At 52.2% G+C, this 18430-nt stretch overlaps 7 protein-coding genes across 7 annotated transcripts; 3 read left to right on the plus strand and 4 right to left on the minus strand.

Annotated features, from left to right (window-relative positions):
* Positions 1–658: 658 nt before the first annotated feature.
* PV08_10104 (uncharacterized protein) lies at positions 659–2924 on the minus strand (the record flags this gene model as incomplete). The annotated part of the gene is made up of 3 exons (XM_016384419.1): positions 659–1568; positions 1620–1839; positions 2003–2924. The coding sequence occupies 3 exons, from the start codon at positions 2922–2924 to the stop codon at positions 659–661; spliced, it is 2052 nt and encodes a 683-aa protein (XP_016231021.1).
* A 1254-nt stretch (positions 2925–4178) lies between these two features.
* On the plus strand, positions 4179–5983 carry PV08_10105 (uncharacterized protein; the record flags this gene model as incomplete). Its single annotated transcript, XM_016384420.1, has 2 exons — positions 4179–4883; positions 5030–5983. 2 exons carry the CDS (start codon positions 4179–4181, stop codon positions 5981–5983), a joined length of 1659 nt encoding a protein of 552 aa, XP_016231022.1.
* A 722-nt stretch (positions 5984–6705) lies between these two features.
* On the plus strand, positions 6706–8717 carry PV08_10106 (uncharacterized protein; the record flags this gene model as incomplete). Its single annotated transcript, XM_016384421.1, has 8 exons — positions 6706–6933; positions 7008–7037; positions 7092–7411; positions 7468–7519; positions 7582–7967; positions 8059–8333; positions 8412–8620; positions 8691–8717. The coding sequence occupies 8 exons, from the start codon at positions 6706–6708 to the stop codon at positions 8715–8717; spliced, it is 1527 nt and encodes a 508-aa protein (XP_016231023.1).
* Positions 8718–9747: 1030 nt separating this feature from the next.
* Positions 9748–11244, plus strand: PV08_10107 (uncharacterized protein; the record flags this gene model as incomplete). Its single annotated transcript, XM_016384422.1, has 1 exon — positions 9748–11244. The coding sequence occupies one exon, from the start codon at positions 9748–9750 to the stop codon at positions 11242–11244; it is 1497 nt and encodes a 498-aa protein (XP_016231024.1).
* Positions 11245–11734: 490 nt separating this feature from the next.
* On the minus strand, positions 11735–13170 carry PV08_10108 (uncharacterized protein; the record flags this gene model as incomplete). Its single annotated transcript, XM_016384423.1, has 2 exons — positions 11735–12967; positions 13051–13170. The coding sequence occupies 2 exons, from the start codon at positions 13168–13170 to the stop codon at positions 11735–11737; spliced, it is 1353 nt and encodes a 450-aa protein (XP_016231025.1).
* Positions 13171–14234: 1064 nt separating this feature from the next.
* PV08_10109 (uncharacterized protein) lies at positions 14235–15366 on the minus strand (the record flags this gene model as incomplete). The annotated part of the gene is made up of 3 exons (XM_016384424.1): positions 14235–14916; positions 15036–15095; positions 15167–15366. The coding sequence occupies 3 exons, from the start codon at positions 15364–15366 to the stop codon at positions 14235–14237; spliced, it is 942 nt and encodes a 313-aa protein (XP_016231026.1).
* Positions 15367–16131: 765 nt separating this feature from the next.
* PV08_10110 (uncharacterized protein) lies at positions 16132–18249 on the minus strand (the record flags this gene model as incomplete). The annotated part of the gene is made up of 1 exon (XM_016384425.1): positions 16132–18249. The coding sequence occupies one exon, from the start codon at positions 18247–18249 to the stop codon at positions 16132–16134; it is 2118 nt and encodes a 705-aa protein (XP_016231027.1).
* Positions 18250–18430: the final 181 nt, after the last annotated feature.

An 18430-nucleotide genomic window follows, 5' to 3' on the forward strand; every position in this document is an offset into this window, starting at 1 on the left:
CTTGAATCATAACCACATGCTTTAGGAGTGATATCGCTTCCTTAACTTGTCCATTTTCCAGATACGCACTCGCCAGTTCGTGCTGTGACGCTAGTCGACGTGGATGATCCTTCTTTAGTGTTTGCTCTTCAACCATAGCCACATGCTTCAGGAGTGATATCGCTTCCTTAACTTGTCCATTTTCCAGATACGCACTCGCCAGTCCGTGCTGTGACGCTAGTTGATCTGGATGATCCTCCGCCAATGTCTGATTTTCGACTGTGACTATCTGCTCCAGGAGTGATATCGCTTCCTTAGCAAGGCCGTAATCGACGAGATTCTGGGCAGCCAGCTTATATATCTCTAGCCATTGTTGCGTAACTGTTGTGCGACCCGCGCCAAGGTGAGCCAGCAGCCGGTTCATGAGGTCAAACACCTGACTATCACTCCGCATTTTCCACATCTTCAACCCGCATTTCATTAAAATACGAACAATAGGTATCGAATGCTCCGACATGAACATTCTGGTGGTTCCCCAAGACACTAACGCGTGCACGTGGGGTTTAAGTTGCCACTGGTATTGCTCCCATAAATGACTGTCTTCGCAAGAGATCGCCACCAAACATCCTGCCCGTACCCACGATTCGTGCTGTGCACTGGGATCGAGTCGATCGTTCGCCTAAACATGGATTAATGGATGCATAGAGATACTCGTCATTGCACCGTCAGCAGTATCGGTCGCGAGGAGAGAGAAGGCCTTGAGAAGATTGATAGCCTCGATAAGTCGAAACGAGTCCCAATGCTCACGATCAGCTGAAATAAGCGGGAGTAAATGATCTGCATGCCACATTGTTAAGCGAGACAATTTCTCTTCGTCGACATGGTCCGATGATATCTTTTGAGCCTCGTTCCACCCAGCTTCGAATAGCTGGAGTGGCAGTCGACTGGACCCTAGCGAAGCCATGACATCCAACAGCTGAAGAGAATCATGGGCCGACTCGGTGTTCGTGGACTGGAGGATTTCAGCAGATGCCTCAAAAGTCGCATAGACATCCCCATACCGAGAGCGCGCTTGGGATGGTCGAAACCTCATCAACCGCTCTCGTTGTCGCTGATACTCTTTAGGATAGTCTTTCAACACACAGTGGCCTCGAGACACGTATGCTCCTGCTTGAATGAGGGCGAGAGGATGTGATTGGAGCAGAGAGGTCACAGCCCGTGCATCAGCGTCCAACATTTCATGTCGATTGCGAGGTATGGAAGCAGCACGAAGGAGCAATTCTCGAGCTTGAGCCATTGGTAATCCCTCCAAGTCGATCCACTTTTGCGTAGCATATTCCCGGCATTCAGCATTCCGGGACGTCAATAACACAAGGCCGAGTGCTGTGGACGGAAAGTATTGTTGATAATCAACATCCACATCATCGGCGTTGTCCAAAATCAGGAACCATGGCTCTTTACAATTAGAAAGACTCTGAAGGGCCCCTTTCCAAGTCTGTGCCCCCGTCTGAAGTCGGCTCGCGATACTCAAGAAGCCAGTTTCCGCCAAGGAAGGAGTGCTCACGTCGACCCAGAAGATACCCCAGAATCTATGACATTCAGTGACAAGGTCTTTCAGAAACACGACACATGAAACTCACAAATGACGAATACGGTGGGCGAGCTGGATGCAAATCTCGCTTTTGCCCTGGCCGCCCATACCTGATATCACGATGCAAGATGGGTCTTGACGCTTGGTATTTTTCACAGTACGATGGGCAATGTCCTCGAGTTCAGACAGAAGCTCTTCTCGACCGGTAAACAGAGGATTTTTTGGACGAATGATAGTCCAGTGAACAGGGTAAGAGACTAACTGATCTTCTGGATGCCAGTCAGCCATTGCCACAATAGGTGATGATCAAAAGCGCCCATTGTGGGAGAGAGGTAGGAAATAATGAACGAATAGTATATTCCACTGCCATATTGCTTATGAAAATCATCATGCCTTCCACCTCTTCAAAAAATCAATAGGTATTTGACTCACGAGGAACTTTCGTCACCTCCGATGCATGAGATGCGCTGCTGATGTCTCGCGACGGAATCACCGAGAGCAGCTCCTTCATGTATGCCGCGGCCACAGCGGCGGCATACGGCTGCCATTGCTTGTTCTTGTGTGAGTCGGCATAATCACAAATGCCTCGAATGACCAGACAAGGAAATGAATCCATCAATCCAGCAGCCTCCATCTCGACACAAATAATGTCCAAATTGGTATTTTTCAATTTGTCCCGTTCCGCCGCGTTCTTGAGCACACGATTGGCCGAACCAATAGTACCATAGTGAACGACGGGGTTGGTGCTAGACCGTGGTCGCCGTTTAATGACACGAGACGAGTCGCAGTCGACGCAGTCTTCGCCTCTGTGGTGATCGTATGTGGTTTCGAACAACTGATCGCTTTCTGTGCCTGGGTAGATATATTTCTCCTTCATTTTAGGCCATTTCCCAAGCATCTGCAACAGGTACTCCGGCACCTTGCTGTCAACCAGTTCGTGGTCTGCCGCCAGCTGCTGCACGGCAGCTCGCAAGACTGGGGGTGGTTTGTCCAGTGTTCCCGTCCGCTCGAATCCATGGACTGTCTCCTTTCCCAAGTCATATTGTATCACGCCTCCAGCCGTCTTGGTCGGTTTACTGATGACGATATCGCCCAGCCGAATATCTACACGGGGAAGATCCGGCACACCACCACCAATTCCCACCAGGAGGCCAAAGCGGACCGATGGAAAGTCGTTAATGAGTTGCGTCGCCGCCACAGACGCCGCATTATTCCCAATTTCCGGGAGCACTGCAATCACGATATTATGTCCACCTATTGCCCCCAAAACGTAGCTGTTTCGATCGGGCAACCCAAGCAGACTCGGATGGATCTCGTCGAGTAACGCTTTGACGGGGGCTAGCTCCACCCCCATGGGGGTGATACAGGCGACAGTGTAATCACTGCGCGAGAAAGGCATCACTTCGACCGGCGCAGGAACGAGGCAGAACGGAGAAGGGCTTCGCGGCTGGGTATGGCACTGTCGGAGAGTCGTCGGCTCTCGTGAAGGCCAACCTTTCGCGGCTCTCGATGGCCTTCACCAAGACGATTTTGTCGAATCCAAAAAGGTAGAGACATTCTGAACCAGGCTGAAATCCTGGCAGAAGGTCGAGCATGGGTTGGGCTAGGCTGAATTCGACGTCTCAAGCGATAGCTTTCGGGCGATAAATCACGTGTGATACTCATCCCCCAAAAATTCCCTCTATGCGTGGAGTTGGTTGTCAACAGAAATGATACGTTAGACAGCTTGGGGATATTCGTGTATCCACAGTGCAGAACCACACTCGAAAACACACTTGTATAGTACTCGTAACCTATATAACTAGCCTTTGGTACTGCCGAGTCCATTTTCAGCAGTGGACTGTCCAATACTACGAGAAGTTCTGATGAACGATATCACTCTCGCTCACTCACTGAAAGTACAACAAGTTTCCTTCTCTTCGAATATTGGCATTCCGCGCCATTGTGAACCCCAGAACCAACACCGCTTGACTATTTCGACTATTTCTTCCCCTGGCCGGGTGCTCGTACCATACTAGATTCTCGCGGTGTCCTACAATATATCTCTACGGCAGCCTATGCCTTTTTAGGCTACAATACCAACCTTAAATTTCCCACGGAGTTTCATTCCCCAGTCCAAGAGAGAGTCTGTTCGCTTTGTTTGTCCCGCGCAGACTGTTCGATCAAATTGATACCCAGTCGATGCCAGTTTCCAGCACAATCCACGGAGATATTGAATAGGCGACCACAAGTTGCGATAGCCCCGAAGCTTTCTCAGTCTCACGGAGCGGCTGGACTACGGACGCCCTGCATCGACTGTGGCTGGCACAATGCTCAACAATGAGCGACAATCAAGACCGCTCGCTCGAGCCTGCAGCTCGTGCTATCAGAAGAAGGTCTTTCTTCTGCTATATCCCCCAATAGTACCACTCTTTGACTCTATGTACAGATTCGGTGCAATGTAGGTCAAGGCCGAATGACATGCTCCAGCTGTGAATTGTACGGAATTGGCTGCGTGTGAGCTCTGAATGTTCACTTTCTGGTTCCAGCAAATTGACGTGCTTACAGAGCTCGAACACGAAAGCGTAAGCATGATCCTCCTTCGGTAGAGGAACATGTGCCATCTCAGATGGCTGCAAGTGCGAAGACCAAGCCAGTGCGCTCTGGGGTTTGCAACGTGCCTCTCAGTCCCACGACTCCAATACGAAGCCAGGAGTCGAGATACTCGAACGCCTCGTCCACCTTTATCCCTGCCGCTGATGCTCAGTTCGGCTTTGAAGCGTACTACGGTTCGCCTATGCCTACACCTCAACGCACCGAGACCGTCGAGCCACAAGAGCAACGCCATGTCCACATAAATGACCTCGACAGGGCTTTGATACAGTTGTTCAATCCATCTGATCTACCTACCGTCGCGTGGCAATCGTCGCTGCTGGATAACTTTCTGACATATGCTCTGCCTCTGATGCCTATCATTGAGCTTCGATGGTTAAAGCCAACAACTGTGTATACGCCTCCTACAATCCTTACCAAGGCGGTGGTACTAGCCGGAGCTCGAGTCACTAATGCACGGCCTCCGTTCTCCTGTGAAGAGTATTACTCCGCTGTGAAAGCAATGATACTTTTTGGCAAAGAACAAAACCCCATCATCAGCATTGTTGTTGCCTGCATTCTGGGGTGGTATAACCAAGCAAGTGTTTATGATGTGACAGTCGATTCGAGCAGTGCATGGCTTCGCTTCGCTTCAGGCATTGCCTATCAGATTGGGCTGCACAAAGAGTCGGGCAGTCATATTAATGCCGCTTACCGACGCAAATTGTGGTGGACTTTGGTTGTAAATGCACCTCTCCTCCCCTCCTCTCCCGCCCATCACTTGCGCTGACAACGACGTATCGACGTACAGGCTCGAGACTGTCAAATCTCAGCTGGCCAGGGGCGACCAAGGATTTTTAGCCTTGCTGACTGTGCCGTGCCGTGAAGCCAATTTCTGTCCAAGACTTCGCAGCTGGCGATGCTAACGCGGAGTTTTTCACAGTCCATGTAAGACTTTGCCTCATCCTAGCCGACCTGTGCGAGTTGTATCGACGACAAGAGATGACTACTGAGAGGAACGATGCAATTAGAGATCGCTTGCTCTGGTGGCTGAGATCTCTTCCCCGTGGAAAGCAAACATGTAACCTGACAACGGCGGCGACACCTTCGGACAATTTCATGTGGAGGCAATTGCTCGTCATCTACTTTGCGGTAGTGACTATCCTTTACAGAGCCGACTGGCCGGGCCAAAGGATACGTTCTCAGTCGGTCATTGCGTCGTCGTTCCTGGCAAATCTTCTGGAATGTTTCCTGGCTCGCGACGAGGTACAGCGATTACCCACCATGTTTTGCTTCTACGCTATGTGTGCTGCCATTCCCCTGATTGTTGCTACTAAAATCCGCAAGCTGAAGACTGGGGCGGAAAGAGACCTTGCGATCATTCAACAAGCCTTGGAAGAACTAGCTGCAAGGTGGCCGTCTTCAAGCGGTGCACTCAAGCATTTCCAAGTACTCAGACACTCCAAAATTGATACTACCGGGTCTCCAAACTCGCTCATGATTGTCAGGCCCGAAGATCTTCTACTTTTCGAGCCATTCGATTCATCAGCCTGCAGGAGCTGGTCATTAGTGACAAATAATGTCGGGGAAGAAGAAATTGTCCACGGCGTTGAACTAGAGAAGGAAAGCCAAGAGACTTCAAGCCAAAACATGTCTCGCTCAGCTGGTATGCAATATGGACTTGATGAGACAGTAGCCCTCCACTTTCCAGGTTCACCTTCAGGGCCGCAACAACTGACTCCGGATAGCCCCTCGGATCCCCTCTCTCTGGGTGCTTGCCCCAATTATGCTGACCCTGTGGGAGAGTGGTTGCTCTTTGATGATCTCAGTTGGGCTAGTTAGAGATGTGAGCAACAGTCATATGATTTGACTTCATTTCCATTTGCCGGTCGATTGACAATGAGTGCCGAAATAGCTTCTGAGGAAGCAGCCCTGTCTTGAATGTCGTTGTGCAGCTCTGTAGTGACTACAAAGGTCTCATGCTGCCTAGCGGTTGAGCTTCAGCATTGGCACCAGACGAATGCTGTACAAAATTTGAACGTTAGTGTCCGCTAACGACGTCTGAGAAATATGGTGGAACAGGCAAGGCGAGATTCAAGCGACATGAAGAAAGGCTCGATTGACCGATCGACCAATCGACAATGGCTGGAAGGCACTCTTCAAGAACGACAGTGCCCGGACGAATCAACGGAGCAACGACCTACGACATACCAGGGTCTCCTCACCCAGTGCCACGGCGTTTTCAGACCCTTCCCACGCCATGAATGTCCTTTTGGAGAGCTGGAAACGTCAAACTAACACGGCGAATTTTGAGTTCATCCCGCCTTAAGACTGGCTTATTGATATTGACCCCGAGATGACCTCCGCACCCCAGAAACCCACATTTACGGAGTGGAGTGACCGGCTCTAGCACATGGCATATAACTGCAGCTGCGTCTTGAAATAATTGCATACAAGCAAGACGCCCTATATCATGGACTGCGTATTCCACCATTGCTCAAGGCTAGCTAGTATCGTCATATCTAAAAGGCTTGACACCAAGCTCATCTCTATACACCTCCATCATGGTTCAGCCTGAAAAAGTGAACGGCACTCGGTCTGAGATTGAAACAGCAATTGAAACTTGTCCAGACGGGATTGCGCCTGTCGATACACTCCATGGTGATGAGGCAACCAAAGTGTTGAGAAACTACACTGGCGACCAGACATGGCTTCAACACGAGGAAAAGCTCGTCAGAAGGAAGATTGACTTCCGCCTGCTTCCTGTGCTGTGCGCGACCTATGGCTTGCAGGTGAGTCGTTTCTCAACAAAATGGTATAGTTTTATCAACAGACCGCTCACTAACGTATCCTCCTCCAACAACAGTATTATGACAAGGCTATGCTGTCCCAAGCAGTAGGATCGAGTGTTCTGTTTCTCCCTCTGGTCCCTCCGCTAAGATCTCACTAGGCACTATTTGGGCTGCGAGAAGACCTGGGCCTCGAAGCCGGGAGCAAATACTCCTTCTGTGCGTCTATTTTCTACCTTGGGTTTATTGTGGGCGCATATCCTGCAATTCTTCTTGCTCAGAGGTTCCCAATAGAACGCGTAGCGGCGGTGTCCGTCCTTCTCTGGGGCATATGTTTGATCTGCACGGCGGCGTGCGACAGTTGGAAGACCATTTTTGCACAGCGCTTTTTCCTGGGGCTCTTGGAGGCTGGAATCAGTCCCATGTTCATGATGGTCGTGGGCCAATTCTACAAAAAGGACGAGCAAGCTCTTCGCATGGGGTGAGGATGTCGAGGCCTTCCTTTGCGGACCACTTGCTGACACTAGCTACTACCAGTGTATGGTACTGCACGACAGGATACGTCTCGATAGTGTCTCCTTTAATCAATGTAAGCACCTGTGGCGACTTTCCCAAATTCAGGATCAGCGAGCTCATCGGCTTTCTTATCAGTACGGTCTAGGGCACATCAAGGGCTCGCTCTCCCCCTGGCGCTACATGTACCTTGTTGCTGGAGCAGTGACGATGCTGTGGTCTGCCGTCATCCTCTACTTCATGCCGTCTGATCCGATTCGTTGCTGGGGTTTGAGCGACAGAGAGAGGTATATCGCAGTCGCCCGTCTCCAAACCAACAATACAGGCGTGAGGAATACCCACTTCAAGAAAGATCAGGGCATCGAGTTGTTGAGTGACTTGAAGTTCTGGCTTCTCTTTTGCGCAACTTTCTTGATGCTGATCGCAAATGGGCCGGTGTCGACCTTTGTGCCACTCATCATTCACAACATGGGCTTTGGCAGGCTCCACTCACTGCTCCTTCTTACGCCGATCGGGGCTATCATGTAAGGCCTGGCTCATAAGGCTGAGACCCTTTGCACATCTCCTCTACGGAATAGTGGTGCTGAAGCCGATGCCGTTGCTGACGTTGATTAGCGGCACACTCCAACTAGGCTCGTGTCATGCCGCCTACAAACTGGCCAGAGCGAGATGCTATATTGCTATTATCTGCGAAACTGGCACGATCCTTGCGTGCTTGCTACTATGGCGACTGCCAGCTCACGCAACTGGTGGACTGCTGTTTGGAACGTATATTCTCGCTGCCAACAGTGCAGCATACGCCGTCCTCATGGGCATGCAACTTGCCAACACCGGAGGCTATACGAAGAGGTCTCTGGCCTCGTCGGGACTTTTTGTGGGTTACTGTGCCGGTAAGTCTATGAGATATTGCGGGCGCGGACAAGATTTACCCCTGGAGTGGACTAGACTGAACTCGTCTGGCAACATAGGCAATATCGTTGGACCTTTATTGTTCAAGTCGTCCGATGCTCCTCGCTACGCACCCGGATTCATAGCGGTCTTCATCACGGCTTGTGTGGCGGTCATTCTGATCTTCATCTACCGAATATGCTGTGTTTGGGAGAATCGTAAACGCGACAAAAGTGGCACAATGGAGGGGTTCGAGCATGCGTACGAGGACGATTTTACGGACCGAACAGTAAGCAACTTTTCTTTGTATGTTCTTTGTAGTAAACGAATCCATCAAAGCTGACACGATGATGCCAAAGAACAAGCAATTCCGGTATCTGTACTAGAAACCACCGTCGCAAAGGCCCACGACAGCGAGCAATCCTAGCGAAGACATTTCGTTGAATTGAACACTTTGGGGCAACGGCAGATCTGTTCGAGGGATTTCTTTCAGGCGATGATGGTCATCTAGGCACAGTCATCCCGTTCCTGGCGAAAATCTCGACGAGTCGCCCAGTTGATACTGCCTAGAATTAGACAACAGATTAGGTACTTACTAGCTTGATCTTGATCTAGGAGACATCACAAAGGTCGATAACATCTGTCTTTAAATCCATCGAATCGGTTTATCATTTGAGCATGATAGTGTTTGATGTCCTGCACCGGCGTGATGCTCACTTCGTAAGTTCGTTCAAGAACAATGGCGTCAACTTGCACTGTTTGGGATCCTGCCAGAAACAGACGAACTCCTCAGGCGAAAGGGGGGGGCCTCCATGTGGCCTGTCACCACAATAGCGGGATTTGAGTTGGATGAACATTGTCACGGAACTTTGACGAACGGGAAACCCACCTCCGGGGCATTATGTACTGGTTTCTCGAGAGTCGTTACGAAGTCGAGCCTTTCGTTATCACTCTGGGGCCAGAAACATGCGTTGCTAACTGAGAATACCGAGGTGCCCCCGGGCACGGCATTTAGTAGACCCAGATGATTCCGCACGATGTTCCTCGGAGGACCACCTAACTGGGCCTGTGCTTGTGTGGAAACCGAGCTCTAGTTAGCTTGCAACCCATGAGGCCAAGGTGAAGATCGACATGGAAACGCCGCGGGGACGGCGATTTTTGACTTTCAAAAGTCCCAGGGGGTTGCAAAGCGTGCAGATGCATCCTCCCAGGCCAGGTTGTGGTCTGGGCAGATATCTCCACGGGCTATCGAAGTCGAGGGTAAGAGCTGACCCCTTGCGGCGAACGCCACCGTTTAAGAATGATCGGAAGCGAGCCCTGCGATCAAGTAGTCTCTCTCGCTCTTGTGAACGAAGAATCGCCCACCCTCGAAATCTCACAATCTCACAAAAAGACAAACCAAACCAAAAAAAAAAAATGGGCGGCAGCTGTCGAGTAACAGATCCTACTCCCCATGAGGTTTACCTTGACCTGCTTAAGCAGCTCGGGACCGAACCGTACAAACACGTGGAGATTCAAGGCGATGATCCTGTTCTCCCCAGCCCGCATCGCCTGGGTGCTTCGGCCGCGGCGGCCCTGGCTGCCTTGGGCACTGAGATAGCTGGGCTTTGGAGGTCGAGGACGGGGATAGAAGAGCCCGTGCAGGTGGATGTCGAGACCGGAATAGCCCAGTTGATGGCTATCTTCCTCACCACCCTTAACGGGCTTCCCATTCGACGGCTACTCGAGGACCCGAAGCTGCTGACCCTGAGTGATTTCTACAAGGCCAAAGGAGGCAGGTTCGTCTTTCTCTTGCACACATACCCTCACCTTCGAGACATCAACCTCAAGGTGCTGAACTCCCCGTTTGAACGCGAGAGTTTGGAAAAGGCTGTTGCGCAGTGGGACGCCTTCGAGCTGGAGGAAAGTATAGGCAGCCTCGGGGGCACGTGTATTGCGGTGAGGACACGCGAAGAGTGGGTCCGATCACCTCAAGGCGCGGCACTCTTGGACACCCCCGTCGTCGACATTGAAAGAGTGGGCGAGAGTGCTCCAGAACCCTTCACCAACCAGCTCGACGTCTCGGCTGGGAAGCCTCTACAGGGGATCCGTGTTCTCGACAACACCCATGTCATTGCCGGCCCAATGGCCGGACGTATCCTCGGCGAGTACGGCGCCGAAGTTCTGTGGATGAGCACGCCTGATCATCCGGACCCGCGTACAATGAACACCGAGACGTCCATCGGCAAGCGATCCGCTCACTGTGAGCTCAACACGGAACAGGGCAAGAAGCAGTTCTGGGCCGCACTCTGTGACGCTGATGTCTATATTTCGAGCTATCTGTCACTGGAGAAGAAAGGCTTCGGTGTGCAGGAGTTGATCAAGGCTCGTCCCGGATTAATCTTCTCCGACTTCCACGCCTGGGGAAAGGGTGGGTTGTGGCAACAGCGCCACGGCTTCGACCAATTGGCCTGTTCGGCAACGGGGTTCGCGGACGAGGAAGGCAGAATTCGCTATGGGGATGGGCGCCCTTCGCTCCCACCAACCTACCTCCTGAACGATTACCTCGCCGCCCTCGTCGGCACGGCGGGCATTGTAAAGGCGCTGCAGCTCCGTGCCGTAAACGGAGGCAGCTATCGTGTCCATGTCAACCTCAGTCGCATCGCCATGTGGGTGCAATCCCTGGGATCGTATGATTCTAAAGACGTGGCGCATCTGCCGCGATTCGCTACGGACACGAGCGATGGAAAGCCCGGCAACGACTTGTTTACCGACAAGGTCAAACTTGTTGATGTTGACGGGCCGTCGGGTAGGACAAGCTACCTTCCGACTCAGATCAGGTTTGGCTCCCAAACCATCAAGCCCGGGTTCCATAGAGGCAGTGAGCCAACGGGCGCCTCTGGGATGGAATTCTTGACTCACCGAGGTCTGTAACTTATCATGAAAGGGGTTGGGTTCAGAGATGCCCTCTTTTCCACATATGATCATGTTTTGACATTTAGGCATCCTCAACTTTTCACTCCAGTATGTTCTAGGTGTTGCGTTTCGCGCCACCTACCAGGGTGTCACAACACGTAGGGTTTCCTGACGGGCGGGAAGGATAGGAGGCGAGGTCACCGAGAGCGTAGTACTTGAGCGAGTACAACAGCGAATTGATCACAACCAAAACGTGTGTGTGGGTATGATGGTGAAGACTGTGTATATATAAGCTTGACTTTTTTCTGCTTTCTCTGTTGCTGTGTTTGTACGTAGACGGCAGCGGAATCGTGATCACGTGATATCCGTGGCCCCCTGGCCTCCCCCGTGAGCCATTCGTGTCTCTGCAGTGTGAAGCCACGGTTGAAAACACCTATACAGAACCAGTGTCCCTCCGTCCATTCACATGGAACTCAGAACTTCAAGGCCTAAAGCTGCCTGTGGAAGTTTAGACAGTGACCCGCATCCCTCGGAACTTCTTACGAAGCTCAGTGTCTCCCACGGCTCCGGTGTAAATTCTCGCGTCTTCCACAGGCAATCCTGCAAGCTCGGGTGTTGGTTCCTCAGGAGCCAGAACCTGGGCATCATGCCCAAACAGCCAGTCCTTCCTTGTGCCGTATGCCCAAAATATCGGGTTGGACTCCTCGTCATGCTTCATGAGTTCATCCCGACGATCTCTCTCGGGGCCGTCATAAAGATGGAGCCATTCCTGCAGGATGCGCGTGTTCTTGGCCACGTACGCCGCACGCGGGATACGCTGTTTCTCGTACGCCAGTAAAGCACCATGAAGTGTGTCGTGAGTGCGAAGCGCAGCTTGGAGGGTGGCAGCGTCCTCTGTCGCTTGTGCGGCACCCTGGGCCATGTAAGGCATCATTGGGTGGCAAGCGTCGCCCAACAACGCGACCTTGCCACTCGGGTGAACCCATCGCCGCAGCTGGTCGAAGTCCGCGAGCTTCCACTTCAGATAGACACCTGTCAGGCCGCACAGCTTGCGGACGGGCTCGCACCAATCCGCAAACCGTCTGATAAGCTCTCGGTTGTCGCCCTGGCTGCGCCATTCTTCTTGACCTATCGGTGCGCCAACGTCGGTGTCGTGGGTGATGTCGATGATGATGTTGTACAGTTCTCCGCCTCGAAGCGGATAACCAACTGCGTGGGCCTCGGGCCCCATCCAGTGGACGGCCCAAGGTTCCCTGACCAGACGTGCCGTGGCAGGGTCCGCGAGAAGGGGCTCGACGGGCACAAGGATTCGATACGCCACGTCCCCGGTATCTTGCGGTTCGATCGGGGCTCCGTTGACAACATCTCTCACGGCGGACTTGATGCCGTCCGCAACAACAACCAGGTCAGCCTGTATTCGCTCTCCCGAAGAAGCGAGGTACACTGCCGGCGCGTCGAAATCGTACCTGTCCACCTTGCTGTTCATTCTCAGGGTGATGTTCTTCTTGTTGGCGTCGACGGCGGTCGTGAGGGCCTTGATCAGGTCCGCCCGGTGGAGAAAGTAGTAAGGCGAGCCGTACTTTTCCCTGACGTCGTCGAAAGGGCATTCAAGGAGAGTGTTGCCGCGCCAGTCGACGAACTTGTTGCCCAGGGACACCTCCTTTTTCACATGGCTGAAATCGACGCCCCAGCTCTGGCTCAAACGAGAAGAATTGGGGGGGACGCGAATCCCGGCACCTACCTGGACACCGCGGAGTTTTAGTAACATCCATCCGTCGTTCATCCAACAGCTGTTGGGAAAATATCAGCCGAAATACCACTCACTTCAAGAAATTCGGCCGTGGCCTCCAGCACAGTGACCCTATGGCCATCTGCGGCTAGGGCCAGGGCGGTCTGAAGTCCTCCGATCCCACCACCGACAATCACCACGTCTAGATTTTTCATTCTTGTTTTAGCCGAGATCTTTGTCACCTGGATTGCCAGTCCGGTGTGATCAAAGAGAGTTTTGGGGCGTTGCGTCCTTGGGGTTAGCTGGGGCCCAAGAGGCGAATCTTTCTGAGGTCTTGGGTAAGAGAGAAATAGTGGTGTTGGCTTTTGTATCTGACCCCCCTTCCAGGGGCACTGGCTGAGAGCACTTTTTATACAGCCGAACTGAGCGACAAGATCGTACCTCGGCGACGGGTAATGCTTCCACCACCTTGCGTGTATTGAATAAATCCGACGCCGAGCACCGCCGATGAGACATAATTCTATTGGAGACGGCATGCGGCTCGCTATCCATGTCTGTGACTTCGATTTGTAGTCAAATGTACATGTTACGACCACATGTGGTGTTGGATCTTTTGGTAACCCATACTTGGTACTTTAGCTACCTTAGTTAGGTGTGTGAGGCATTCATTCCGCGTGATCACAGTCATGCATGTATACGAAAACGAAAACGAAAACTAGTTAGTAATAGTACTGACCGACGGTGACAGCCATCGAGAGGGCGTTGGTATTCGTGACGATGATGATTCTGATGAAAACTGATAAGATTGGAGCTCTTCAAGATTTGGATTGGTTCAGCTTCCATCTAGCAAGGGGTATCATTACATATTCGTTATCGAGGACGGAGACTCGCATGGATTATCTAACTGTAGAGACATGACGCAATCCGCAATCTGGTGGCCAGATAACCAACAGTAGCGTGTAGGTCAGGTACATAGACAATCTGCAACTTGGTCACTATAACTCGTGCTCCGTGTAACGGGAGTATAGGAGAATAGGAGAGGGAAAACAATTCGGATATTTCGTGCTTCGTAAGTGAAAATCAGGGGCTGAATGAAAGTCGAGCAGTGCATGCAGTGCAGTATGATGTAGCGTTCGTGATGAAAGTCTTTTCTCTGAGCATGAATGGTCCAGTCCTTCTACACCTGCCTCATTCCCGACCTGGCAAAGAAAAATCGCTAGAGCCAGCCGGAGTCACAGGAGACGAACGACACGGCCAACCTTCCCCCCACAGGTCGTGCTCATGTCTCCTTCGCAAACAATGCACCGAGTCCGTCGCCATGCTTAGCACTGAGTGAACTGCCTGGCACAATGCTCTTCTTCTTGGCCCAGAAGTCTTCGGCAGCAGGAGCCGGAGGAGGCGGGATGTGCGGCGTGACCAGGTCGATCCCCTTGACATGGCTGGCGCTCGCCGAGTACGAGTACATCGGGTTCTGGCGAGGGGGCAATGGACGCAGATTAAAGGCAAAATCGTACTCGTAGCGGCTGTCGAAACTCGTGCTCGCGGTCGTGGGCGTGTTCCCGAGACTCGGGGTTGTGGTGGCCGTGCTAGGCATTGTGCTCAAGCTGGTCGTGCTCTTATGACACACGCTCAGAGGACGGTCTGCGACATCGCCCACACCGGCGCCCACATTCGCGCTGGCGGTCATGGTGTCGTGGAAGCGGCTGAGGTACCTGAACGCTTCAGACGAGCCAGAGGATCGGTGTGGTAATTTTGGCTTCCATTCCGTCGGGTCAAGATCTGATTTGAAGTGGTGGATGTCTGTGGGTATCCGGGAGGACGTGACGAAGTACTCTGGAGAGGATGACGACTTGACAGCGCCGCGCATAGGCGGTGTTGACACCGCGAGGGGCGACGCTGGAGGAGACGAGATGGACATGGCCGAGGCAGAGAGAGGTTTGGCCGAGTCTTTACGTCGGCATCTGTGAGGTTTACGGGCGTGTGTTAGTTATCCAGCGACGCATAGGATCTGCACTGTACTCGTCCCTGTGGCCCTTGTGGCCAGAGCAGACTGAGACAGAAGGAGTTTGTTGTGACTCACGCCTCGCTGCAATAGAGAATACTGTTGGAAGGATGCGAGATCTGACGCTCGCACATGGCGCTGTAGTTGACGGCAATGGTCAGCTTGATTGAGACATCCAACTCCAGGGCAAAAACAACACAAACACATACCAGTACTGCAGGAAAGTGGCCGCCATGTCTTTGTCCTGGGTGCAGCCGGCAACGAGGACGCGAGAAGTTGAGAAGTCACCGGCGCCACCACCAGCGCCGCCTCCGAAGATACTCCTGCGCCTCAAAGGCTTGACGCGATGGACCCTGCGAGCAGGGGATTTTGCATGTGCGCCGGCCTTGAGAGCGTCGTCGTCACCCATTGAGAAAGCGGTGAACGAGAAGCAAAAAAAAAGGGCTAGGAAGATACAGTGAGTAGGTGAGCGGGTGGTGTGCAAGACTCAAAGAAATCTGCATTCGTTCACCGCCTGGATGCGATCATGAGTCAGTCCCTTTTACATATTCGTGTACTCGTGAATACACGATGCGGGCGGTAGATCAACACTAAGTTGGTTAGACTAATCCAGGTAAACAGAAGGATCCCGGCAATCGACGAGTTCCTCCCCGGGTAGTTACAGCCCATAAGCCTGTATTACCTAGGTATTCAATACAACTTTGTAGGGGTCGCTTCAGGGCCCATCAGGCGATCAACGCTCCGAAGATAAAGGGATCCTTAGTTAAAGATCCACAGGCTTTAGGCGAGCCAGTCCAGGCCCCGGAGTTGACGGCATTCCCGTTACAAAATCGCACTCCACCAACTAACTACATACATACAGTAGTTAGGTACAGTACGAAGACTGGTATCCGTACAATGCTCCGTAACTCGCCTCATAGTATATGGACTTTGGTGTCGCCGTTATCATTCACACAGCCTTTGCAATGCCACTTCGGTACTATCATTCCGTCGGCCAATCTGTGAATCTGGTATCTGGTTATATCGTTTCATATCATACATAAGCCATACGTCATCATCCACTCGTTATCTTTAAAACGTCCTTCATCATGAATACCCATAGAGAAGACGCTATTGAGGCTCTCGGATCACACCTTGTCCCGACTTCTGACGATCGCATTGCTACTCCTACCAATCAAGCCTTGTCCGCGAATCCCTCAGGCACTCCACGGGCAACTGGTCCTCCCTCGCGGCCGACATAGCATCCTAGCATACTGCTCCAGATATAGCGATGCTGCTTCAAGTCCTGGAGTTTTTGGTAGCCAACGACATTGGCATAGCCAATTCCCGTGCCCGGGTCGCGATATCTGACGGGCAGGGCTGTGATAGGACAGAGTTCCTGAACATGTTTTACCCGTTTGTCTACCTTCTTCACAGTCTTGTTGTAGAACAAGGCGTAATCACGTCGACCATCGTCGGAAAGCTCGTCAAACGTTTCCAAAATCACAATGTTCCGCGTTGAATACTCCACGGTTGGCTCGGGTTGTGGTGCTGCCGCTGCGAGAGGTGCTTCTGTGCTACCTTCCACCTTGACTACAGTCTTTTGGGGATCGACTTGTGGGCTTGCTTGTGGCGGATCAGACTGTATATTCGTAACAGGGGCGCCGCCGACCGGACTATTTGGCACAGGATTGGAGACCGAAATATCCGGAGGTTCTGATGTCTGTTTTGCCTCCGTCTCCAGACTCGGCTCCTGGGCCGTTTTGATTTCGGTGAATTCTGTGTCAGTGGAGGCGGTCTCCGCGGAGACTTTCTTTTCTTGCTCTGGTCGAGTCTGCGCTTTGACCTGTTCCGGGTCTGAAATCTGTACCGTCTTCTCTGGCTCTGCCGCTGTTTTCGGATCAGGGCTCCCATGGCGGCTTCCCGATGCATTGCTTTCTGTAGGCATGTCTGCATACTCTTGAATACCATTCAAAACCGAGTCTTCTTCGACTGCTGGCGGCGCTCCATCTTGTTTTGATGCCATTTCTTCCATGGCTTCATGAGGATTTTCGATGTCACCACCAGGCGCCGGTGAAGGTTTCGATGTTGTGGCCATAGGTGATGCAGGTGTTTCGGAGGGTGTTTGCGTAGGTAATGCTGTTTCGGAGGCCACACTCTGGTCAGGTTTCGATGGATGTTCGGGTGGCTGGTTCGAATCAAGCTCCATCGGCGTAGCCGCATCTGGGTGTGACGGCGTAGTCGGCAGTCCTTCAGTTGGTGCTGTTTCTGGCACATCTGGCTTCGGTTGAGAGGTCGCGGAAGGCTCTGATGATGTTGCCGTGGTTGAAGGTACCGCATATTGAGCTGCTTTTTCGGCCGCCTGTTGTTCGAGGAATGCTTTAGACTTCCTACCACGCTTCTTGGGTTCCGTGCCTGCCTCAAAGATTTCGCCGGCGTCTTTCGTCCCAATCTTGCTCAGCTTTGGTCCAACCCAGGTTGCTTTTGCGCTCCACCAAGTGATGACAGGACCTTCGAGTTTCCTGTTCTTGAGCGCGGCAAGCTTTGCTGCCTGCTCTTCTTGCCTTTTCTTCTCGAGAGCTTCCCATCTGTTCAAACTCTTCGCGTTTTGTCTCTCAATCCTTGCAGCTTCTGCCAAGCGATCGGCCTGCGTGAGCTCCTTTGGGGCATCCTTTGCCCGTTCTCTGTCTCTTTGCTCTTTTAGCGCTTTAAGCTTCTTGCTTTGTGCCTCGCTCTCCTTCAGTCGTGCGATAGTTTCGGCTCGATGAGCAATTGTCTGCTTCCGTAAAGAACTTCGCCCAGAATCTGGATCGTGCACCCAAGTTACTCTCTCTTTCTTCTTGGAAGGTTTTGCCGGCGCGGTGATAGCTGCTGGTCTGGTAGGATCGGTCTTTAGCTTTTTCCGGAGACCGGCAACACTCGTCAAAGCCAAATCGGCTTTACGCTTCCTTGCTCGTTCGGCTTTCGCTTGTTTCTGAAGCTCCTTCTCGCCCTCCATATCGTCGACCGTGGCATTGGGTCCTTGGTCGTCATCGTCACTCGATGACATGTCGGCGTCTTCGTCATCGTCGCCACTGTTGAACTCGTCGTCCTCCTCTTGCTCATTGTCTGCAAAAAGCAGTGCAACCTCATCCGCATCCTCTCCGTCACCCGCTTCTTCTAGTACCATGTCCCTATCATATCGATTGCCTGCGGTCCTCCGCCTCTCCCTGCCGGCAACAAGGGTTTCGATCTGTTCTTCCTCGGAGTCATCGTCGCTCGAGTCAGTAGCCGAGATCTGTGACGTTTCGTCGACGACTTCATCTTCGGCCATGTTGCTATCTTTTGCACAAATGAAATGTGAGCATTGAGATTGTGAGTAGTTCAAAGAGCATATGCCCTTTGTTTGCAATTTCCAGCGTAAAGAAAATGCCGAAGATCTTCCATGGCCCTCCGCAGTCTATTGTAGATTAAATTGAAAATCAAATGACGACCATAATTTTCGGCGCGGTGTG

Source organism: Exophiala spinifera (assembly GCF_000836115.1).
Source record: "Exophiala spinifera strain CBS 89968 unplaced genomic scaffold supercont1.8, whole genome shotgun sequence".
Lineage (NCBI taxonomy): Eukaryota > Fungi > Ascomycota > Eurotiomycetes > Chaetothyriales > Herpotrichiellaceae > Exophiala > Exophiala spinifera.